Source organism: Seriola lalandi, unplaced genomic scaffold (assembly GCF_002814215.2).
Source record: "Seriola lalandi dorsalis isolate HSWRI2012SDOR001 ecotype SW California unplaced genomic scaffold, Sedor1 jcf7180002054873, whole genome shotgun sequence".
Classification (NCBI taxonomy): Eukaryota; Metazoa; Chordata; class Actinopteri; order Carangiformes; family Carangidae; genus Seriola; species Seriola lalandi.
The window spans coordinates 1,018,462-1,043,754 of NW_019525426.1; the positions used below are offsets into that span (position 1 = coordinate 1,018,462).

General features: G+C 40.8%; 2 protein-coding genes across 3 annotated transcripts in view; both read left to right on the forward strand.

Moving 5' to 3' along the window:
- The window catches only part of pamr1b (peptidase domain containing associated with muscle regeneration 1b), a 63,619-nt gene extending 51,112 nt beyond the window's left edge, over positions 1–12,507 (forward strand). For both annotated transcript variants that reach the window (XM_023428281.2, XM_023428280.2), the window contains 10 exons: positions 2,763–2,980; positions 3,742–3,849; positions 6,185–6,355; positions 6,530–6,721; positions 6,917–7,801; positions 7,902–8,078; positions 8,916–8,982; positions 9,185–9,414; positions 10,864–11,222; positions 11,448–12,507. In XM_023428281.2, coding sequence (XP_023284049.1) covers positions 2,763–2,980; positions 3,742–3,849; positions 6,185–6,355; positions 6,530–6,721; positions 6,917–7,801; positions 7,902–8,078; positions 8,916–8,982; positions 9,185–9,414; positions 10,864–11,222; positions 11,448–12,029 — 2,989 coding nt within the window. In that variant the 3' untranslated portion in view covers positions 12,030–12,507. The remainder of the gene's footprint in view (positions 1–2,762; positions 2,981–3,741; positions 3,850–6,184; positions 6,356–6,529; positions 6,722–6,916; positions 7,802–7,901; positions 8,079–8,915; positions 8,983–9,184; positions 9,415–10,863; positions 11,223–11,447) is intronic.
- Positions 12,508–20,116: 7,609 nt separating this feature from the next.
- The window catches only part of LOC111671220 (excitatory amino acid transporter 2), a 29,546-nt gene continuing 24,369 nt past the window's right edge, over positions 20,117–25,293 (forward strand). The window contains exon 1 of the mRNA XM_023428285.2: positions 20,117–20,348. The gene's annotated coding sequence lies outside the window, so the exon portion shown is untranslated. The remainder of the gene's footprint in view (positions 20,349–25,293) is intronic.

A 25,293-nucleotide genomic window follows, 5' to 3' on the forward strand; every position in this document is an offset into this window, starting at 1 on the left:
TTTGTGGTTGTTTACTTGACCTCATTTCAGTGAGGTAACATGAGCAAGGTTAGTGATAATATTCTTTCTACTGTCGGTATACAGCTTTATTCTGTATCTCACTAATGCCAACATAGGCTACTGATTTTTTAGGAAGTATAACATCAAAGCTAAATGGTACCAGTGTAGCATGTTAGCATGCTATCATTAGCACTGTGTGTTCAATTACAGCTGAGGCTGATGGAAATGTCATTAGTTTTGCACGTATTTCATCATAAAAGCATTGGACGAATTTCAATGTTGATCTGGTGACGGAGCAAACAGAAAGACCAGTGGATCACCAGCATGATTAGGATTCATCCTCTGGGGATCATGAATATCTGTACAAAGTATCATGGAAATCCATCCTGAATTTTTAATCTAAGCGCTGGACCGACTGAGAGAAAGGCATTGCTATCCTAAGAGCCACTCCACTAACATGGCTAAAAATGACACAAAAAGAGTCAACAGCACATCTTTCTCAGTTATTCTGAATAATTCACAGACTTTGCTGTCAACAGTTTTTCATTAGAACTACTTTCTACTGAAGAATCCCTTTTAAACCATGGAGAAGTCCTTTATACCAGCCAGCAAGTGAACAAACAATAGCTGATATGGATATACAGCTTACAGATGAATACAGATAAATAAGTCTGTGGAAACTGAAGAATATAGCAAATCTTTGTCTCAATAAAATCCAAGTCACCACAGTTTAGTCCGGCATTATTAAAGCTTCAGTTTTTGCGATCTTCATTGTCCATCTGTAATAGTTATTAAAGGCTGGCCCATTTAAGTCAAATTTCCCCTCTGTTCAGATATTTCTGCAAGATGTATGTCGTGGACCGATGGCAAGTCTACAGCTGAGTTTGGAAACCACAACACCCTCTTTTTTCAGGAAAGTTATTACTTTTCAGTCCTGTGATAGCTTTCTATTTCTGTCATTTTCTCCATTACACATACAGCATTTTACAGGCGAGCACTCGTGCAGGGTTTTAACAGGACAAAAGCTCCATACAGTCAGATTCAGCCTGAGCATGCAGTGCATACGGCAGTGGTTTGTTTTGTGCATAAAAGACATTTAATGATTCCACATGTGTTTTTCTTGTATATATAAAGCTTTGCATTAAACGTAACAACCGTGAACTGTGACATACAGAAGATTGCAAGTCCAAATCCATTCTGGGAGTCAAATTTCAATATAGGCATGGTTGATATTCAAATGTCATATTTTTATATCCCTAGTTTGTGGCATAAATCCAAGAAAACCCGCTAGTGAAATAGCATTGCTGTGCTCAGAGATAGACTAATGGAAAGTTATACCTTTGTGTTCGAGCCACTGGGGAATTCCTGGCAGGCTTCACTTGTATTTATCCGTCTTACAGTGGCTCGCTATACAGTCTCATCACAGGCAACATATTTACTGAATTACAGCTGGCATTAATTGTTTGGAGATGCTGCAGGCTAACATTTAGCATTACCGTAAATCTCATTAGTCTAAGCTTCCCTGTCCCAAGGGTCTATGATAAAGGATAAAATGAAAGGATTTGGGAGCATGCCATTGTCATATATAAAGTTCATCAGTCCTTCATGTCTGTTGTGATGTTAGTGATGTTGTAATTGCCCAGGAGGGGAAAGAAGACTCCGTTTTGTTTTTTTCTAATCAAGCTGGCAGTCATCTCAATGTCACATTGCAACCAAACCAAACAGCTTATGAATTGAAAGTATTTGTAAATGTCTTCTAACAGTTATTATAGTCACTTAAAGTCGCACGTAAACAGGCCCTAAAACCCCTCCTTAAGCACAAGCAGGATGTTTTGGAAATAATGTTGTGCAATCGACATCTTTATTCAGCACTCATGGACATTTACCGGCCACAGATCTGAAGTAACAAGATGCTTGTTTAGACTGGGATTAGCAATACTGTTTATCAACAGTATTTATTGCCAATTACATAACTGTAATGGCAGTCATATGTGCACTTTGGCTGTTTAATGGACATATAAAGTGTGTTCAGGATAAGAGAGTGAGGAAATTCTTGAGAAGTTCCTAAAGCTTGCCAAAAACCTAAAGATAGGAATCTCTCTTTAGTTTCTTGTTGTAGTATCCATTTAATTTTGACTGCCAAGTGTGCTTCATCTTGGATTTTGAATCTTTGCTTGTATAATGTTGGGGCAGAGTCAGTAATTATATGGTCTTACTTGTCGATACCTGTGTTAGTCATGATCTCAGGTGACTGTTTTTCTTCCTTACTGCTTGAGAATGAAAATTAGTTCCCATGAATTTTTGCTGCACTGAATAAAGCAAAAGACAAAAAAACAAAAAGAATAAATGTAAATCTTTAACTGCTGTGGTACCTGGTAAAAATGAAACACATTTCACACAACATTAAGAACAGTAAGCCATGTAAAAGCGGGCAAATCACCCTTAGCAGCTTTTAATGTATTCAGTTGCTGTCATTATTGTTCATTACTTGTTTGCTGGCTGAAGATTTTAAAGCTTCGGTACCATGGTGCCAAGCAGTGTGGCACTGCCAGGGAACACAGGTGTTCTCATAATCCGGGAAACCACCAAAATAACAGGAACCATAGAACCTTTTACACAAAGCATCCACAGTTAGTTTATTTCACTTCACCATCATATTCATAAAATGTCTCAAGGTGAAAATAATGAATGGCAAAATATGTCCAGAGTTGTATAGTTTAGATTTGTGGCAATAATTTTCATATTCGTCTTCATACCAACAGGTTTATGATGCTGAGCCTGGAGCTTCACCATTCTTGTCGTTATGACTACGTGGAGGTCCGAGATGGTGACAGCATCAACTCAGGTGTTATCGGTCGATTTTGTGGTAACAACAGACCCGCCCCGATCCAGAGCTCTGGCAACAGTCTGCACATACTCTTTGTGTCTGATGGTTACAAGAATTTCGACGGATTCTTCGCCACTTTTCAAGAAAGCTCAGGTAGGTCAGACCCGAGCATCACTGCGCAGCTATAACAAAAACACTACTACTATTAATGATAAGAATTTTTATTTACTCCCACACTTGTGAGGACCCTTGGTGATATAATGCATTCCCTACCACAAATCTTAACCCCTTTGCATAACCATATAGCCCAATGTGTTCTTGCTTTGTAGAAAATAAATACATCTCATTTGTAAAGTCATAATTAATGAACAAAGGGGCTCTTTGGGGTCATGTGCGCCAACAGATGCAAACAGAAGAAGGAAGAAGTTTCCACACTTCCTTCTTTCCACTGGTCAGAGTCCAGTGTAAAAGTATATAAGCTTTGGCTTCGACTGACACCTTCACATTTTGGCAAAAGTCTGCAAATGGACCGTTGAGAAAGTGAGGTCTGACCAACACGTCTTCACTTTCCAGAAATGTCCTCATTCTCAAGGTTTAAAACTCAAAAGCAGACACACACACACGAGCGCGCACGCACACACACACACACACACACACACACACACACACACACACACACACACACACACACATAAGCTACCAGTGGCAAAGCCAGATCTAGTAAAAGTAAACAGAGGCTCTCTGTGTGAAAGTGACATTTAAATGGCACCAGCTTGGCTATGAATCTCTTAATGTAGGTTGGTGTGAACAGCCATTCCATTTGGCATAAAGATTGTGACATTCTACGGATGATAATATATTATCAAAGTTTTTTTCTTTCTGGACCCTTATGCCCCACACTTGTGTGGTTACAGCTTGCAGCTCCTCTCCTTGCCTGCATGATGGGACTTGTATCCTGGACAGTTCTTATACTTACCACTGTGCCTGTCTGGCTGGCTACACGGGCAAGAGGTGTGAAAATGGTGAGTCTTTGACATACATGTAACTGAACTCCCTACAGTATGATCATCCTTGAAAAATGCTGATATTTCATATTTTGGGGGGGAAAAAATTGAGGACAGACAAAATAACCTGCAGGTTCCAATCACAGGGAGGAATAAGCTAATCTTTGCAGCATACTGTGGGCATGACTTGAATTTTCCATCTCATTAGGCATCAGAAAGATATGCATTATTCTGTATTTGCACTTGCAAAATCCTGCAATTGTTTTAGGAGTTTTCTTCAGAATTCAGACACACCTAGTTGCAGCAAAATAACTGAGAATTGACTTCTTCCTGAAAGTCTTTTTCCTGTTGTTGCTACCCGGAGGCCGTCGGTGATTCACTGTCACGAGGGAGAGGTCTGTGGTTTGGACTGGGTTCAGGCCAGCTGCCTTTCTTTGTCCGTAGTCAGTCCCTTATTTGGTTTTGGCCAATCACCTTTTCAAGAAATATGAGCTAATTCAACATAAGGGCTTCAAATCCAGAATACCACCTAACAAATAAATTTGCATGAAATTTTGATTTTTGAAAATACCCACCCTATATGTCATGTGGAGTCCCGCTCCCTCAGAGTGTGGCTAGAGTCATTTTTGCCCACAAGGTCATCTATTTATGGGAGTCTGGACCCTAACTTTTGTTTTTGTACCCAATACGCCTCCTTTAAGATCCTGCAACCATTCAATTTTTTCTTGTGGTGTTATTTTCAAGGCTAAACATTTGAGTCTATGAAACTAATGGTGAAACAATCCTACTTCTATAACACAAGCCAGCTTTTCCATTGGAGTAGGCACCCGTAAAAAAAGGCAGGAGTTTCACTCCACACAGTGTGCATTCATCTGTCTTCCCGTGAGGAATCCTCAGCTGTTAATTTTAATGGAAGAGAGCTGGAATAACGCTAATGTCTCACATTTTGTAGAGGAAACGTGTCTAGGTTTCTGCCCCAGAGTCAGATGGAGAATTTTAAGTATGAACCTGACATGAACCATATTTTATATCTGCACTAATCAACCTGTCTTCTGCTGTAAGTCTGAGCTAAATCTCATTCTGAATGGGAGAATGTGACATATTATTGTAGAAACTCAAGATAGGAAATAAATTACTTTTCTTTTCTCGCTCTGGCACAGTTTAATCTATTTTTGAGTCTAATCTGTTTTGGAGTGCAGTATTCAACATAGCTTCCAGTGCATTTATGAAAGGAATGATGATTCACTTACAGCATGTGTTGTGATGCCATCAGTGTTAGCATTCCACCATAATAACCCCAGACTCATCTCATTATGTCTGTGGACACAATCTGACATGAATGATGGATCATTTAGCACAACACAAGAATGTGCACAGCACCTCAGGGTGTTTCTCCTTTTTTTTTTTTTTTTTTACATATTCAAAGGAGGTCAGCTGCAGTTTACTTTTCCACTTTTGGTTAGCCAACAGATTTCTCCATCCCCTAAGGGACTGAAGGTTGGAAATGCCGTAAGGCACAAACGCCCAGATTATAGGGAGGGATTGGAACTTTAAAACCACAGCAATTACATTTCATGAATCTGACCTAATTTGAAGTCAACAACACAGAAAAACTCCTGAGGGACCATCTCACATGCTATAATGGTATGATAACAATAGTGTTAACATGTTTCTTTGAGCTGTTGTGAACTTGTTGTGTACCGCAACACATTTGTGTGCACATTTGTTTGCCCTTAACATAGAAATAGATACTTTATTCACTCAGAAACAGCACATCACAAAATACTAAAGCAATTACACAATAATCCACATTTGTGACATGGATATTTTTGTTTTGCGCTAGGTTGTCATATAACAGAGTTACACACGGTATTCCACAACCACATTACCAATCTTTACTACCCCACTTCATAAAATCCACTTTTACAGCACTGGAAAATTGAACATTTTGACTAAAGCTCTTTTATTGCATCTATTTCTTGCTCATTTACAAGCCGTGTGTGAAAATCTTGCTGTGACCTGTTCACACTTACCACAACTGGTGAAATTATTCATTAATGGGCCTCGAAGGTAGCAGGCTATGCTTTTAAACTATGGACATTTTTAAATCCAGAATAATGAGTGTTTGTGGGCTACCTGTCTGACCTGCAAACACCAGAAGGCAATGAATTTACTGAGGGTCTATTTGTGTGGTCCTTTACACCAGGGAGGTGCAATAAACTAATGTTAAGGGAATGCTAGAAATGTCTCCTAAATCCTCTATGCATTCTGATCTTTTAATTTAGCTAAGAAAAAGGAAAATAGGGCAACATATGTTTATAAATAAACTCTGCATGCCTGTCTTTCCACTCAGTGCTGGGATGCCGCAGGCCTCCGGTGCCCTCCCATGGATTCACCGAGGGTCTGTTTCACCACTCAGGGGCACGCATCACTTTTCGCTGTGATCTTGGGTTTGAGCTGCGGGGGTTTCGTTCTGCCATCTGCCTGAGTGATGGCACTTGGAGTGCACCTGCCCCAGAGTGTGGTAAGACAATGATGTGAATTGTTATCAAATGATAAAAACTTGGGATCTTACAGAGTCATATGTGTCTCATTTGCTCGTATGTGATGCCTTATATACTGCCTCAGAGATGGTGCAGATTATGGAAAATGTCTGATTTTCAGCTTCTGAAAGCCTGATTTTCTTTCCGGTTTCCAGTGCCAGTGGAAAGAGTCTGTGCTTTACCTCCCAAGCCAACACATGGGGACCACTTCTTGGTTTATGGACCCAATGATGTCCTGATTGCGCTGCAGTACCTGTGCTACCAACCCTATGAACTCAGTGGGACCTCCCAGAGAACCTGTCTCCCTAACAACACCTGGAGTGGAACTCCTCCTGTTTGCACCAAAGGTCAGACTGTGGAATCTCTGTTATTCCAGATAAAATGGTTAGTGTTTGCAAATAGTTAACTTTGATTTTGTTTTTATGAGGATATCAATTTTTAACTGATCATCACTGCCTAGAGGCATCGAGCATCAAGACAAGTTTGAACAAAAGCTTTCTGACAATTCTGCAATGATCTTTTTTGATGTTCTTTACCCACAGTGAATAATACTCTCACTGAAGCAGAAAAGGACAAAGACAAGGCAAAAGAGTCAGAAAAGGGCAAAGAAATAGAAATATACAGTGACAAAGATATCAACAAAGCTAAAGAGAAGAGTCAAGAGAACACTACCGGAGAAAAGGAAAGTACTAGAGGGGAAGATATAAACACTGCGCATGAGAATACAACAGCAGTTGACAGAGAAGATAAATACACTGGGACCATTCCAGAGAAACCTGTGGCCGAGGATAGGAATGAAGGAGTGCTAGAGGAAAGAAATACTGCATCAGAGAAACCCACTGGAAGCAGCAAAGATAAAGTGGATAGTAAAGACCCAGATAACAGCCTGAACACAGTTGAAAAGAAAGAACCAGAGGCAGCACTGCCACCTGAGAAAAAAGAAGGCAGCCCAGACATAAACCTGGGCACAGGAAAGACAGATATCACAGAGATAGTTGTAATAAAAGACAAAGGGCAAGAAGAGAAGGAAAGAAAAGAGGAGCAGGTGAATGGAAAAAGAGATCCAGACAAAGTGGGCCCTAACGATACTAAGCTGAGGACTGTCATATCTGAGGGTGAAAACACAGTGGAGATATTTGAATTGGAAATGACAAAGAACAACACAGTTACATATGACACCAAAGACACAAAGAAAGAAAATAATACCATAGGTACTCCAGAGAATGGGAGGAAAATCATTCCCGCTAGAGTCAACATTACACAGTACAGGGCAGGAGGTGAAGACGATGGGAAACCAAAGGAAAAAGCAACAACTGAAGAGGATAAGACAGAGAAGGATCCTGCTGAGAAAACAAAGGAGGAGTTAGATAGAGAGAAGGAGGAGAAAGAAAAAGAGAAGGAGAAAGAAGTCAACCAAAGCTTCACTGGTAAGAAACTTATTTAGAAAAACACTCATTAAAATGCATATCACTAATATCAACTTTTCTCTGGCCTTCACCTCACCCACTGTCTGTTCCCCTCCTGCAGAGAAAAGCTGCCCACCTCTACCGCGTCTCTACCACGGCTACCACCAGGTAGTGCCAGGGTTGGATCCTGAAACAGTAGAGTTCCTCTGTAACCATTCTTATGCTCTCAGTGGTGATACCCGACGTACCTGCCAGCCAGATGGTACCTGGAGTGGCAAACAGCCCCTCTGTATCAGAGGTACTGCCATCTGTTTTGTCACTGATTCTTTAATTTGCTTAATTACTGATTAGCATATTAGGTGGCTGTTGGGAAACTTTTTGCATTATACCAAGCCACCAAACTTTGAGCTAGTAAGTAAAAGGTTTTTAAATGCTGAATAAATCCTAATGTTGAATGGTAGAGAGTAAAAAAATCTTGCAGTATAATAATCCATCAAGCCTGGAGCCTGCAGCTCTTTGCCAAAATGTAAGTGGTTGAATTGTCTATTAGCTTGACTTTGCTGATGAATTTAACAACTAGGGATAAAAAAAAAAACACCAAGCAAGTTATGCTGTACAGCAGCCAAAGGGTTTTTTTTTTTCAACCTGGCAAGCCAAAAGTTGTCCTTATTAATGGCTTTTTAATGTTTGTTTTTTTGTTGTTTTTTTTTTTGTTTTTTTTTAGTAAACAGCATTGATAGATGATTTCGCAAAGAATATGTCAACATTTTGCGCAATGCTTTTATTCTCTTCTCTGAACGTTAGATGAGAAGAAACAAACAAGCTAGCTGTTTTGGACTTTTTCCCAGTCTTTATGCTAAACTAAGCATACAGAAGTGAGGGTGGTATTAATCTTCTCATCTAACTCTTGCCAAAAAAAAACAAACAAATACACGTATTTCCCAGAATGTCAAACTAACCATTATTAAAGCCATTTCTCATAAAGTATGTTATATTAGACAGTGGTACCAATAAAGACATTTTACAATTCCAGTAGTTCCAGTAGCTCCATTCAGAACAAAGCAGATTCTAATGGGATTTGGAATCTATTGTATGTGTTATGTGTGTGTGTTCATATACGTGTGTTTATTTGCAGCATGTCGGGAGCCCAAAGTGTCAGAACTTGTTATACAAAGAGTTCTGCCACCTCAGACACCATCCAGGTATGTTTACCAATGCATATACAGTAGAAACATTTGACATCCATAAGTGGTCTATAGTCTACTGTGTAGTAATGTTCCTATTAGTGGCTCAAGAATTCCTCTCATGCCATTGTTTATTTTCGACACTCTCAATCAAAAGTATGTACTCTACCTAAGGGGTATGTCTACTGTACACACCCCTGGACTCTTCTTTTCCCCTCAGAAAGACACCTGTACACAAGTTCTACTCCTCTGTGCTGGGCCGACAGCTCCAGTCTGAAGGCCCCACTAAAGGCCCCCCAGTGCTTCCCCAGTTGTCCCAGGGCTTCCACCACCTGTACACACATATACAGTATGAGTGCGCTTCTCCGTTCTACCAGCACTCCGGCAGTCCTCGCCGCACTTGCTTGAAGACAGGGAAATGGAGTGGGCGTCATGTCTCCTGTTCACCAGGTGAGGGCAGCAGATGACTACTAGTTGAGTGACTACTGCAAATAACGACCTCACTCAGGACAGGACAAAAACGCTGACATCTACATATCTACAGTGAGATGTGGATACAAAATGAATGTCCACTATGGGCACATACAGCAGCGCTTTCTAAAGATATACTCTCTGCCTCTAATTGCTGACATGGAGCAATACCTTGCCAGCTTCTTCACCCGTCTCTTGCCAGCCAGAGAGCTGTCGCCCTCTCATTACTACTCAGTGAATGTTCCATTAGCTTACATGTACAGCAGAAGACTTTGTCCTGGCTGTACTCAAATGTGAAATGTACAGCCATGTCTCCTCTTTGTAAATCAGCAGCAGCAACACCTTCGATCCAAAGTTCGTTTGGAGAATTTACACATTCTCACAGATGATAATAAGATTCATGTCAGCAATTATGTCATTGATTCCTTTATGAAGCTCTTGTTTATGTAGCAGTTATTCGTGCATGGCAAAGATTCACTAACTTGATAATGTAGGATATCCTTGTTGGGGAACCAAACAGACAGGTTGAGTTGGTCATACTTGTTCAGCATCAAGCCTTGCCATTTGTTGGGTTTCTCAAATGTTTCATAAAATAATGCTAACTAATAATACTGCCTATTTGTCTGAGGTAAGTACACACATTATGTGGAGATTATACACAAGTGTGATACCACAAAACCAGCTTCTTTTGCTCAAAATGTTATACTTGTAGCCTTTCACCACCAGGACTAATCACTTAAGACAAGAGACTCTTCTTAATTACACTGATTATATAACCGGCTCGCATCTCTGTGCGGAGTGGAATGAAATCAGACTGGACCAGCCACTTTGTAGGAGTCACAAAATGGACTGCTCGTCATGGACAGCCTGCTTTAACATTGAAAGGTGTTTGTTTCTGCGGGCAACTTTCATAAAGGATCTCTGCACACATCTCTAACAATGTCAATAAACAGTTACGGTAGAGTTTGTCACATTCTAGCTGATCATGGTATTATCGGACAAAGTAGCAAAAGCATCTTGGAAGTCTAAAAGCTGTTTATTCATTCATCGGCTGATTATGAAGGGGATAAGATGTTTGAATCTCGCACAGTACATTTTGTGAACATTTGCCTGTGTTATTGGACTATCTACTGTTTTTTTTTTTTTTTTTTAAATACATTCAATGCACTAAGGCTTCTTTCATGAGTTAGGGAATCTCACATTTCACAAGATTGATCTATGTCACTGCTTTGCATTTTGGCAGACTATCTTTCAAATAGCAAGCTTATGTGCAAATTTAAAATAAAAGCTCAACAATTCAAAGACAATCCCTCAGCAGTAAATGTTGACACAGTCTCAGTTCAAGTCTAAGTCTAAGTCTTTTTCCTGTCCTCCTGCCCTCCCCTTCTTCATGGTCTGCCTCTCATCCTGTCACCTCCTCTTTGGCAGTGTGTGGGAAGCATCCAACCTTCGACCCAGAGAGGCCGGGAGAGGCTCACTGGCCTTGGCTGGCAGCCATCTACCGCCGCTCCACCAACGGCATGGAGACCAAGGTGACCAAGGCAGACAGCCTGGCAGGGTCCCTGAAGAAGGATGGCGGAGCAGGAACTGGCAACCACAATCGGGCTTCTGACTGGCAGCTGGTGTGCAGCGGGGCTCTGGTGAACCAAAGGAGTGTGGTGGTTGCAGCTCACTGTGTGACAGAGCTGGGGAAGGTGTACCCTCTGGATGCAGCTAAGATCAAGGTGGTGGTGGGGAAGCATTATCGTGATGACCTCAGGGAAAGTAAAGGTCTCCAACATCTGAGGGTAAGCTATTGGAGATTGCCCTTTTAGTTTACTGATACACAGGCCACAAACATTTTATTGATCTTTCCTATAACACACCTTTGTATGTAATACAAAGTGAGCTGCAAGCTAAACCACATTGAATATTTCCTGGCTCAATAATTAGCTTTCCTCATCACTTCAGCTTGTTTCCTTATATTTCTTTTTATCGAACTTGCACAGTAAGTCCGTCTCTTTCTCTTTAAGGTGGCCTCCATCGTAGTTCATCCGAACTACGACCCCAATATTCTCGACTCTGACATGGCTGTGGTCAAGTTACTGGACAAAGCAAGGATTGGGGAGAAGGTCCTGCCCCTCTGCTTCTCAGAAAGCCCGGCAGAAGAGGTGACCTATAGACAGGGGCTTGTGACAGGCTGGTCTCCACTGCCTGATTCGAGTTTAGGCGCTGATGAGAGGGTGAGGGTCGGGGTTGTTCACCTTGCCGACGTTGTCCCGTGTGAGCAGCAGTACGCTCGTAACGGCTTGCCGGTCAGTGTCACAGACAATATGCTCTGTGCCAGCCAGAAGCCTGACTATGGATCCTCTAACATATGTCCCTCTGACACTGGGGGAATCCTCGTCCTCCCTGCCCTCTCTGACAACCAAGCCAGCAACAATCAGAAGCCCTCTCTCAGCTTTACACAGGCGCAGGGAGAGAGCAAAGGGCTGTGGAGGCTCCTGGGACTGGTGAGCTTTGGTTATGACCAAGGGGAGTGCAATCCTGACCTCTACACAGTTTACACACGTGTAGCCAACTTCAGAGACTGGGTAGAGAACAATATGAAATAAGAATCCTACTGTCTGACTCACCTTGTTCCCCCTATGCTTCAAAAATATTTAAATGCCTTTATATCTTACTGTCCCCTCCCTTATGTGTGTCCACTCTTCAATCTATTTGTCCTTTCTAATCTCTTTTTTTTTTTGTCTCATGCACAAGGGCATTTTCTTACTAAATGCAGAAGCAACACTGGACAATACAGTGCTCTAACTGAAGGGGGTGCTAACACATTAGATGTGCTGGGCATCAACCTTTTATCAGACTTCAGTGTTCAGGTCCCTCAGCCTGAGGTTAAAGACTTGAAAGTGACCAGAAAACCATTTCAAGCCTCTGGCTGATTCTGGTTTGTATTGTACTCATTGGTATGTATATATGTTGTAATGTACTGAATTATTCTATCAATTCATACGACTCCAGAGATGTACATATTGTATTGAAAGACAGAAAAATGATGACGTTTGTAATTAAAGAAAATGTTGGTGTGGTAAAGCTTTTCAGAGTGTGATTTTGTTCATCATATTGTAAAACTCAGTATGTACGCATGTACAAATACATTCTACTGACTGGGTAGAGAATCAAAAAGATGCACCTTATATTCGCACCATGAAGCACACAGTGGGCTTGTGCTGTGAAGCAAATGAATCCAGGTCAGAGGAATACCGTTTTCACAACCATAAGCGGAGCATGTTACTCACAGATCAATTCTCTCTGCTGTGCTCAAATTAAATCAATTACTTACGTTCTGACCCTCCTCCATTATTCAGAAGTGAGTTTACATAGATAGTGACTCTGCGGCTTATATCGACTTCCAAAAGGGGGCAATAAAGAATGCATTATTTTTCTGTGTTTGGGAGCATCAGTAGAGAAGCTGGGCTCTGATTGTTGGTTCATTTGTTCTTAATTTCAAAATAATGACAAAATTTCATAGAAGTAATGAAAATACAAGAAAACAAAATAAAACAGGATGAAATACACAAACCTTGACAAGACATATTAGAGCTGAAGAAATTGAATATGCGGGGCAGTTTTTTAAAAATGTTACTAAGTCTGCAAGCCTCAGGCAGGAAGGTCCTGATTTAGGGGTCCTGATTGCAAAAGCCTGTGTCATTTAAGTCTGGAACTGGGATTTAAGAGGAGTAAGAGAAACCCAGCATAAGCATCTGTTCTCTGGCTCATAGCTCATAGCTCAAAATCAGCAATAAATCTTGGAGTCAGCTCATGAAGACCTTTAAATTTGAGTAGAAACTCAAGACAAAAGCACAACACTGACATATGTGAAAGCAAACAAATTATGCATCCAATAGACATGGACCAACATTAGCATTCATTTGGAGTTGTACCTCTGATGGGTCGATTTGGGTGCATTTTGTTTCTATTTATTTTATATTATACAGTGGAGATAGGGTTGAATGGTAAAAAAGGATCAAATGAAGTTTGTAAGGATGAGAAAAGCAGGGATGTAATTGTTCAGAAACCTATGGTGGAGTAGCTAATAAAAACAGCAGTTTTGTAGGAGTATGCTTACAAATATTTGGGGGTTACAGTTAGGGTGGAGTAGTTAAGGGGGTGTCACTAGCAATCCAGTGGCACACTGCAATTTTTATATCACAATTCCCTGTTTTACATTTTGCTTGCTCTTGTCTTTCAGTGGTCCTTTCCCATCCAAACAGCTGGTCTATGACTTTTGAAACGTTGTGCCACAAAAGGTATCGCATAACATCTGTCTATCATAAATATTCCAGTCAATTTCAAAAATGTTTTTTCATTTCTTTAAGGCATGACTTGGACTGTGCCCAGAATATAAAATACATTTTCTAAAACTGGATGAGCCTGAACATAGCCTCAGGTCATTCTCAACATTTTCCCAGATCTAATGTTCTTATCAGAGGCAGTCCATGCCGTCAGGCCCGTCAATCTGGAGAGCAAGGGAGTGTTTTTAACATTTAAATTTTTGCATGGCGTTTTGTAAAGTTTTATTTAGTTTTATAAGGCCTATTTTACTGGGGGTTTTTTTTCTTCAAAGTTTTTTTCTTTTTCTTTTTTTAATTACTTTAATGGGCAGTTTGTAAGATCTGCTTCAAAAAGTAGAATATGATTATAATATATATATATATATATATATATATAGGCTCTAATTATTCTTTTTCTGTCTTTTTGTTAGTATAATTATTATTCAAAAGAAATATCCTGCCACACATAATAATTGGTGTTAGTAATATAAGATCACAATTGGAATGCAACTGCTACAGTGGCTTTCTTGCGCTCCACAGGAACAACTTCTATCAAAGACTTTCTGTCTTTCCTTCACCCATTTACTAAGGTTGAACAACAGCTTAGTATAGTCACATGTTTCCCAGAGGAGAGTCCGGTCCACTTGGGCTGGGAGACTGTCTTGTTCACAGGCCCTGGTTAGCTCACAGGGCATCATCAATAGAGACATGGGCAGCACTTAACCGAAAGCTGACTGGCCTGGGAAGAGAGATGTAACCCTGAGCAAAGTACCTGGATAATGATGAGAAAATGCTACCATGAGAACTCCATAGTTGATACTGGAGAGGCGGAGGGGCACAATACTTAACACCAGACTTACACAAAAATGTTTAGGTTTGATTCCAGTTTCCCAGTTAGGCTGATGGGCCCTCTGTGCTTTGTTCTCAGTGCGAGGAGAAAAGCCCTTTGAACTAAAATAACTTGGCACCAAGGATCCGCACACAGCTCCGTTGTTAGTATTCTGGTCTGACATAACAAAGTGAGACTGCTAATGTGATGTCCTTAAACATTTGCATTCAAAGGATAAGTCTGGTGTTATTCTATATTTTTCTTGCTTCTTGTTCCTACTTTAAGGCAAAGTTAGGCACTGTAGTTTTTACTAAATGTTATTCAAATGAGAGTAAGTGGTGCATTTTAATGGAACTATTCTAAACTATTGATTAATTAACATTTGTTGCACTTGTAAGTATTTACGGCGGTAACACACTATATCAGGGATTGACTCAAAATAAACTGCACTGTCCATATCCATTATAATGAAGTAACTTGTCACCTAGTGCAATGAAGTGGCTCATTTATTTGAATTTAATCGATGTCTGTGGAATAGAAAAATAAACTATTGTATATCAAGCATTTGCTACACAAGCAATACTTGTTGGAAGGATCAATTTGTTGTTAGTGTTAGTCTTTTGACAGGATTTGCTGACAATAAGAAAATTATAAAATACCAGTAGCCTTATTCTTTAAGCAGTAATGTGTTTACTACCCTGTGATGTTACCCCCCACATCCACACCTTTTACCAATTGCACCTTTAGCAACTCATCATGCTACCCCCAGAAACATTCCTATTCCAGCACCTTCAGCCCTCTGATACATACAGTATGAACCTAAATAGAGCAGGGCATTATTCAGTCATTACCTGCCATATATGACTGTATAAAATGGAAGAAAGCCATTTAAACACATCTACACAGACCTGAATAAATATACAACACACTCATGTTTCAACACACAAAGCAATTTTGCAGTATCGATGCAAAGCCCCAGCTGTGTTTTCATCTATATGCAGGCGTGGGGCTGAATTGCACAGCCAGAAGTGGCAATATGATTTATTATAGATGTGATTGTTTGGCTTCCGACAGCAGCTGCAGAAAGCCTGCATGAAATCTGGTTGCTGCGACTGAACTGAGAAAGAGTGTGTGTGTGTGGGTGTGTGTGTGTGTGTGTGTGTGTGTGTGTGTGTCTGAGAGAGCGAGAGAGAGAGAGAGAGAGAGAGAGAGAGAGAGAGAGAGAGAGTGATGGAGCCGGATAATGTGAATACAAAGATAGCAAGATAGAGAGAGAATGAATGAAAGACTCCCCAGGAAATATGTAGTATGTGTCTGTGTGCGTGCAGGTGTGGTTCCATTGTTTGGGCAGCCAATAACATTCTCTTGGTTTAGCTGTTCTTGGAAACATGTGTACCATTCACCAGCACCAAAACCAATCTTTCAAATATACAAGGCTCAGCACACAGTTCAATACTTGAATTAACCTTCTCCCCCAAGGTAACGTCCCCACCTCCCTCGGGTTTTTCTGAAGACTTGCCAGTTTTATTACCCCCGAACATCCTCGTAACACTTTTCCAGGTTTTCTGATTGCTCCTGAGAGGCCATCACCACTGGCCCAAGCCCTTAAGGGTTAATGTACCCTTTGTATTGGGGCAGATTTGTAATGGTAGCTGTATATCATGGTTTCATCTTGAAACAACTTATTAAAATGCATAATATTTAAAATGTTCAATTTTAAAGGGTGAAAATCAGCATTCTATTAGAGTAGGTTCATGAAAACCTCAAATGTCTAATTCTACTAATCGCTTTGTGCTTTGTGATATCACAGTTCCCAAATGATCAATGCTAGCAGCTGTGCAGAGAGACGGACAGACCAGGCAAGTATAGCCTACATGGGCCTAAATTGTTACAGTTCTTAAACCCCATGGGTGGCACTGAACACATTTGCTGCCCTGTTCTTATCTGTAATCTGTTTGTGTCACTGGGAGGACACACCCAGTGAAAGGCTGCCATAAAACATCAACAACCTGCAAATCCAAGGAGTAACTTGCTGCTTCCTAAAAGTTGAATAATAATGGGTTCCCTGCTGCTTTGCATACAAAAGAGAATCCTGACATTTCTATATTGACTATCCTTCACCGTGCGCTGAGGTACATCCAAAAGGCTGGCAATTCCCTGAGATTCCATGGAAGGTTTTTTTGTAGCAGCATGCATCCAGTGGGGTGGAGGTGCCAAATTGCCATAAATTTCAATTTGGCAGAACTACACAGCTAATTTTTGAGCCAAAACCAAAGAGTCACGGTTTGGCCCTACTCCCCTCCGCCCATCATGGAAACACAGTGGAAGGTTACTGAAAAAGTCATCAAGACCGTTATCATCATGGTAGGAATAATAAACACATGGTTAAGGTTGTGAAGTTAAGTTTTAAGAAAAGATTTAGGTTCAAATAAATACTTTCTTAAGGTTAGAGAACCTTCATTATAAATAAACAATGATTCACACGAGGAATGAACAGCAGATTCCAGCATGAAAGTGTTTTATCGATCGAACCTCCTCCGAACATGGACTTTATCAACTAACTTCTTCCTTTACTCCCATTATAATTACTACGGCCACTAGAGGTTGCCTAGCAATAAAACGTAACGATGGGTTCGTAACAAACTGCTTGCATAGGTGACCTATGGGATTGTTTTTTTCATGGAGGACAGTCTCAGTTGTCTGGATCTAGATAATCACAAAGCCTTGCCATGACTTATAATATTTTTAGAAATTATTGTTTTTCAGTGGTGTAATCAGGGACCATGAGCCCATAAAGGGGATGAATTAACACACTGGCAAATGGATTTAATTTAAGTAACAAGCTGTTGCTAATTACTTTTTGACAAAACAAAGCAAAAAATGTTCTATTTAAGGTGCTAATAAACTCATGTAGTATTAGGATACTATTGATAAATTAAATGACACCTGCGAGAGCTATTTCAGGCAGACAAAATAAAAAATTCTACATCACCAACTTTTCCTGGTAACGTTTTTCCCAGAGGGGAAGGCCAGCTTCTAGACCACCCTCCCCATACCTGCTCATTCTTCTCCTGCCATCGCTCAATGCTCAGTCACTGCCTCCTGTCCTTTGGTTGTCTGCTCCCTCCTTCTCACTGTAATGTCTCAGTGTTGGACAGAAATGTGAGTTAGTCTGAGAAACTGATTCCTGCATCTAATGCGGATACAATTGTTTCTGGAGCTGCTATTTTAATGGTTTATTAGATGTGCCTTACATTTGCTACCAGATTCACCTGTCGACGAATGCAAGCCTTGCATCTAGAATGCAAGCTTTTCAGTAGAAGTTAGAAGTATTCAAAACCGATAAATCAAACAAATGTATTAATTGGTAAGAATAACACTGCATTCAGTCCTATTGCTTCCATACCTGCAATTATAGCCTTTTGTTTCCTTCTTTTTAACCATTGATGGTGGCAAAGCTGCATCTACAGAATTGGTGAAGACTCTAATCAGTGCTGCAAACACTGTCGCACAGCAGCCAGTGCAGCTTTGATACTCACAGAAAGATCTCACCCAAATGTTAAAGTGGGTTTAGTGTGATCCAAAAATGCAAACTTTGCATTTAGTGAATTGTGCAGAGGTGGAATATCAAGTTAAATGAAAAGGTGCTCCACCGCTCACTCACATGGGTAAATCAGCATCTGGCTCTGGCTCTATTTCTTGGAGAAGTTTTGGTAATTTGTTCTTATTACTCCCCATGCACTCATTTGCTCCTCAATATGTTCTCAATGCATACAGAGCACTGACCCAAACATAATTGAAATTGCAATAACCTACTCTCATGAGTAGTCTGATGAACAGTACTTGCAATATAGTTCACGTGGATGACTTTGAGCGCTGCTACATCACCATCTGGGAAAGTTTTATCCTCTCAAAAGACCTCGGTGAAGGAATTAATATAAGATACTCTTATTTTGTAGGGACACACTAACACTCCAGGCTGAGATCTCCTATTAGCTCAATGATTAACTTCTATTATGACTGATAGCCTCCAGAAGACCCCACTTCTATCCTCAGTAACCATGGCGACCAAGGTCTGTCATAGAAGAGTGACAATTGCTCAAATGGGAATAACAGTTTTTGGATGTTTTTGGAGTGTCTCTTCTTAAAGATATTCATGGTATTGCTTTTGAAAAGGGACCGAAGTAGTTGTGCGAATAATAAAACAAGGAGAGTTTGAGAGTAAAGTTCAAATCTGCCCTAACTTGTCAGCTAGTTAGGATTAATGTCAGGGCTGCACTTAGTTGATTTCATTTGAGATGGAGTTTTGGATAAAAAAAAAAAAAAGACATAGATAGAGATACAGGTTCAAATTTGCTAAAATAGCTGCAAATGTCCCTACTAGTGTCAAAAAATGTTGAGGTGGGGTCATTTATTGCCTAATATTGTTGACTTTATAAAAACATCTAAAAACTACTCACACATCTCTTGAGAGGCATCGGTAAAATGGCTAGTGGAGGGGATGGTGACAGAGTCTGTAACTGTGAATAAAATTCTGGGAGTAGAGTGGTTTGCTAAAACAAGATTAGAGAAGATGGATCTTCTTGCTTCTCTGGCTGACTTTTGATACTTTTTCATTGCACTTTTTCAGATTCCTTGGGTGGAATCGTTTATCCAGGGCTGAGGTGTTCTGTTGGATTATTTGTCTTTGTTAGGTTGAAACAAAAATCAGCATTAAAAATGCAACAATGAAAACAATTATTAGTTGCAGCCCTGATTATAAATAACCTATTATGACTTTTTGTCACTAGTTGAATCATAGGCAAATTGCAGTCGTGTGTCTTCAGTTTTTTCCTTTTATTTCATTGATTATCTTTTTGTTATCCTCTTTTTTTTTGCTCAACCTCATCCTCTACTCCATGCATGCAGAGCACATACAGTCTATTTGCCACATTATTGAGGCAAAAAAGGGATCAGAACCAAGTCAGTATACTGACCTGATGTGTCAAAATGTTCCCACGCCCCTCTCCTCTATGGTTTTGACTTACATTGACAATATATTTCGTGCTTTTTTTCAGTTGTACAGTGTTTCATAAAGGATAAAATGAAATTCACTAATTCTCAAATGTGTAGCTACTTCAGTGTAAATTGTGTGACATAATAGGGGCCTACACAATATACTGTAGAAGATTAGAGAGAGACTATGGGATGATATCCATAGAAATCAAGCTCTGGATTTAATGAGTTTTAAGCCTACAATCTCTGGTCAGTGCCACAAAATAAAGGTCATGAGAACCTGCGGCACACAGCCCTTGTTAGTCTCTTAGGGGTTACGGAATCCAGCTCTCAGCGCTTCACCTCCTTTATACAGGTTTTGCATCAACTTATTGTATCCCAAATCAGTGTGCGTGAAAGAGAGAGTGGGTGTGAGAGAGACAGAGTGAGAGAAAGAGAGAGACGGGTACGGTAGGCTATAGGCTGCATCTTCAACCAACGGGAGTTGGCATTCCCATGCAGAACAGACAAAGAGGGGGGAAACGGGCGGAGGTGGGTGGGGGAGTGAAGCGGCGAAGAGTGAGGTGAGGCAGAGCTCATTCAGTGGGATCGTTGAGCGGCGGAGCTCCTCGGATTTTACTGAGAGAAAATCCCTCCGATCGGTCTGTGAAGCGCTCCTGTCCTGGACCGCTGTGCGCCCTGCAGCTCACTGTGGCTCACCCCCTCTGAAGCGGATGAGACAAGACCCAGCAAGGGGACAAGACCAAAAACTTTTTTCATCGTGCTGTTCAACAAAGGTAAGATGCTGTTTTTTTTGTTTTTTTGTTTTTTTCCAGCCTGCAAACAGGTTAGATACACTCTGCACGGTGGAGATGACGAGGAGACGCATGGCTCGTCTTAATCCTGATTTGTGTCTTATTTTGTTGTTTATCATCGCAATCGAAATAATTGCTTTAATTGAGAAATCACTGCAGGTGCAACAGGGTTGCATATTTCATCCAAGTTGAACAACTGTTTGCAGATCTCCCTTAAATTAACCACTGGTTTTTTCCCCATTGTGCAATATTCATATTCCACAGATTCTCAGAGATTAAAATATAAAAGTGACAACCTGCAGATTACATTAACACGGCTGAAAAAAACCCAGAGTTGCATTTATTCACATCTTTCTTCGAGTTTCACAAATTACAGACTGAGGCGTGCATGCATCAAATAAAAGTCGAATTGCTTTGTTTCCAGATAAATGATCTAAGTTTACCTATATGCCTTGTCAGTAACAGTACCATCACAGGAATAAATCAAACGCACCCCGCTACATGTTTTTTTAAGACAGCAACCTGAGGCACCACTTTGGTGATAGTGCTGTAGTTTTTTTTTATACTCTTTCTCTTGTGTGTTGACACCAGGTGCTACAGTATCCTGTGTCAGGTGGTGAACTGTTACCATATGTACATTAGTGACTTTGATACTAAATTAGTCAACAAGTTGCCACTTGAGTTCAGAAAGTGGTTTTGCTGTAGGCTAATCATTTTGTTTAGACATGCTCTGATAGATTCAAAATTAAATAATCAATGTTTGTAAACTTGTTTCATTCTGATAGAGAAAACCTGATAGCTGATTGTATCTTCTATCTGTCCATGAAAATAATTGAACGTGTTTTTTTTGTTGTTTTTTTCAAAATTTCTTCATGGACTCACATTTCCACAGACAAAACCTGAAAACCCCGTCATACTACCACCACCCACCTCATCAGCCAACCGTTGCCGTCCATTCCTTTCCATATTAACACACACACACACGCGCACAGTGTTATCTAATAACACCATAAATGTCACCATGGAAACCAGCTCTCTTGGCACCATCACCATTACTCTTGGCTTGTCACTGTCACTTGTGGATTCTTCTGTCAACAGCATGTTGATGGTTGCAACCTGGAGAGGAGGTGGTGCATCTTCTGGGTACAGATAAGCGTGTATGTTGGATTTTTAATGGGCACGTTGTCTTCCACTGGTGATCCTAGTGAAAGGAAAGGAACTGTCTGTGCCGTGTGCGCTGTGTAGCAGGGATGTGATCCGGTGAGGAGAGGCCTTGGGGCTTCAGTGTAATTGCGGGGAGAATCCGTAAAGGAAAGTGTCCATGCAGTTAATGTGATTTGTCCTTTTCCCCAGAGGCTGCTCTCTTCTGTAGCTACTGTGGCATTTGCTGCCTTTACATGAATAGACACAACAGGCATTCAAGGCAAGCTCACACATGACTGAAAGGGAGGATAAGTCACTGGATATGAATCTGGAGGGTGGAAGGTTTTTTTATTTTTTAAATAAACATGAATGTGTTTGTCATGTGTGGGGGTTCAGCCTACATGCTGCCATAGCATTAAGGGAAATTCTCGTTCACATCAATAGGAATGTGTTTGGCCACATTATGCACATATTTAGCATTTGTTTACAGAGAAGAGTAACATTAGTGTGAGGGAAAGTGCTCCATTAATCCTCTTTACCTGCATTTGTCAGGAACCAATAGAAAACAAATTATTTCCCTGGATATTTATATTTTTCCAAGGGAAATATATTCTATGTAATATTCTTCTTTTTCAACATTTTATCAGCTCATAGAAAACTCCTGATTCATTCTGTCTGTTGAATCAACTGGATGAATCTAAAATAAATGCAAAGCTATATGAAATTAATTAAACGTGTGTTATCAGTATCAACTGACATTGATAACAAATTTTATGTGTGGTAATGGTGGTAAGGTAATGAAGTCCAACGTTGAATTACCAAAGGACCAACCTCTCTGAGCATACATTCATCGAAGTAATCACACACACAAACACACACACACACAGACAATATGCAGAGGCGCTCACATGCCGAGACAAGCCCCTGCAGCGTCGCCCATCTCCCACTGGATGCGAATTGAGTCAAAATCATATTTCCCAGAACCTGTTATGTTAACCATCTGTGAGGATGTTACTTTAATTAGGGTAGACATTGCTCGGGGTACTCAGGGCAGAGTAGATGTTTACATGGACATGTGTGTTTGTGCCTTTGTGTTTAGTATAGCCTGCGCTACTGTGAGGTACACACACACACACACACACACACACACAGACACACACACACACACACACACACTAACACACTGACATAGGGGGAGGGTATAGTTGTGAAGATATGCAAGCCAGGGGTAAATAATATGGGGAGTAAAAGGAAGTAACAGCATCCTGGTCAAAAAGATCAATATGCCGACTAACTGATAGCCTCTTCATTGACAGTGAAAATTAAATTTTACCAATCAAAATCATCAGTTTTATGGATTGATTATAGTGGTCTGCTGTGCTTGAGAGTTATTAAGAAGAATCCACTGGATGGATTTGTGTGGGATCCTCATTTGATGACTGGGAGTGGTAGACCAGATGGCAAATTAGCCATCACCAGTAAGCAGGCATGATGATTAAAAGAAAATTGCATTTACACTGCAGATTAGACTAATAGAAATCCTATAGGATGTTTGCATGTAAAGGAGAAAATTTGGTCTTGTTTCCATAGCGAAAAACAGTTATTTTCTTATATGATCCCTAACAATTTCGAAAGCAAGCAGGCTGCAGATGGAGCTGGGCTATTTTCCTTGTTGCCTTGGTGTTTCGTACGTAACAACAAAACTCAAGAACAATGTGGAAGCACTTCAGTTTCTGCCAGATAAACTGAGATTTTACACTGCCAGAAGTGTTAGATAGAGCAGGACAGTAACTCTGATATGTGGGAGTGACAGAAAGAGAAAAAAGACAAGGAGGACACACGGGACTCTGGGTTCGAAAGAGATAAACGGCCAAAAGATGGAGTGGGTGAGCAGGGTAGAAGATGGGGTAGTGCCTCCTCCTTGATATTTTACTGCAAGCTCTGCCCCTTGCATAGGGAAGCAAAAAGGGCTGCACAAGCAGCCTGAAGATGCAGCATATGTTACCTGTCTGTCGCTGGCCAAGCCAAGCCTGTCGTCTCCCTGCTGCTTGGAAAGGCTGCAGAGAGAGTGAGAGAGTGATAGAGTGAGTGTGAGAAAGAAGGGGGGCGGAGAATAAGCTGGGAAAAGTGGAGGAATGAAAGGAAAGGGAAGAGGAAAGGACAGTAGAACTTGGTAAAAAAAAAAAGAGGGCGGACAGGAAACAGGTGAAACAGACACCAGAGTACAGCAGGGGAGACATCTCGAGCAATATGTTTGTGTGTCCGTGTGCATCTTTGTGTGTGTGTGTGTGTGTCTCCATTCATGGAGCTTCTCTGTGGTCTTGCTGGCAGTCTGCGGCATCTAGTGCTTGAGTAATCCTCCTGGGAACACGCTGAAGCTGCCAAAGTGCCATCCAGCTCCTTTTTTCACTCGTTACCACCCTCATGCTCGTCTATCTCTGTCTCTCCTTTTCTCTCTTTCTCAATACTCCTCTTTTTCTTCTCTTAGCTGTTCCTTTCATTTCACTCTTTCCTAATTACTTCAATGTCATCCAATTTTGTTTAATTCTGCACTTTATTATCCCTGTATTGCGCTACCTGCCCGTTGCTTTTTGGGCCTTGAATTGTGATCCATCACTGTACTCCTTGTGTGAATCTTCCCAATATGAGGGATTCATGCTCTTTTTTCTTCTTCTTCTTCTTCTTTTGCTCTTGTAGCCCTGCCTATAGAATCAGTGTTTCAGTTCTCAGAGATCTGAACAGAGTGAGGCCTTTCCCATGGGTTGACCAAACAAAGAGCCTGGCTCCCTTCACTTCTGTATGACTGCACAGGAACAGAAACAGAGGCATTCACTAGCGAGTCTGCTGCTGGGCGGCAAAACGATAGATCTCCGCTGGCCATGGTCAAGGCATTTCTTCAGCTTAGCTATGAGACAGCAGCAATCATTAAACTGCCAGTAGAATCTGCTTATATCTGTAAGGGAAGGAATACAACCTCCAAAAGTGGAACCATGTGTGTTTATCATTTTTCAACAATTAATCTCCATAGATTTTCCTTTTCGATAACATCTTATTTATAATCCATGTATATGGAAAAAGATTAATTCCATTTTAACTTGTATTTGATCTGAGAATTGTCCTGTGTGCTGTCATGACATGACAGGACAGCATGCAGTCATGAAATGCAGTGGATACAAACGAACCTTTAGTTGAGATCTTGTGCTTTATAAAGCACAATCTGAAGTAAGGAATTTACACATTTCTGTGTAGCCAGTTCAAAGACCATGTCGGCAAATGCTTTGCTTGGTCACATCTGGTAGACCCAGGTCAGAAGTCATGGTCAGTGTAGCCCACATGTGTACTAACAGCCTGCCAAGTTCACAAGTTGAAGAAATTTACACCAGATTTAAGAGCTAATGTAGTTATCCAACAAATCCTGAAATACCTGTACACATTTTTTCTCACATGCTGACTAGTTTAATTTGATCAGTGATGATTTAATTTGTTCCATTTTTTTCAGGATGAATCAGATGTAGTAGACTCTCAGCATTGATATTGGACATTAACAGTCACCTGCTGGCTTGGGGGTGGGGGCCCAGAGGGGACTGAGTCAGTGTTTACTGGTACAGTGAAGGCCTCATCCCACCCACCCCTTCACCACTGCCACTGTCCTCCTCCGAAAACCCCAAACCACCCACATCCGATTGGCACCTGCCATGTCGGAATCCAGGTCAACAGGGGGAGTAACACGAAATTGCTCCGAGAGTGATTGGTAAAGAGAAGAAGGGGGTGGACGGGACGGGGT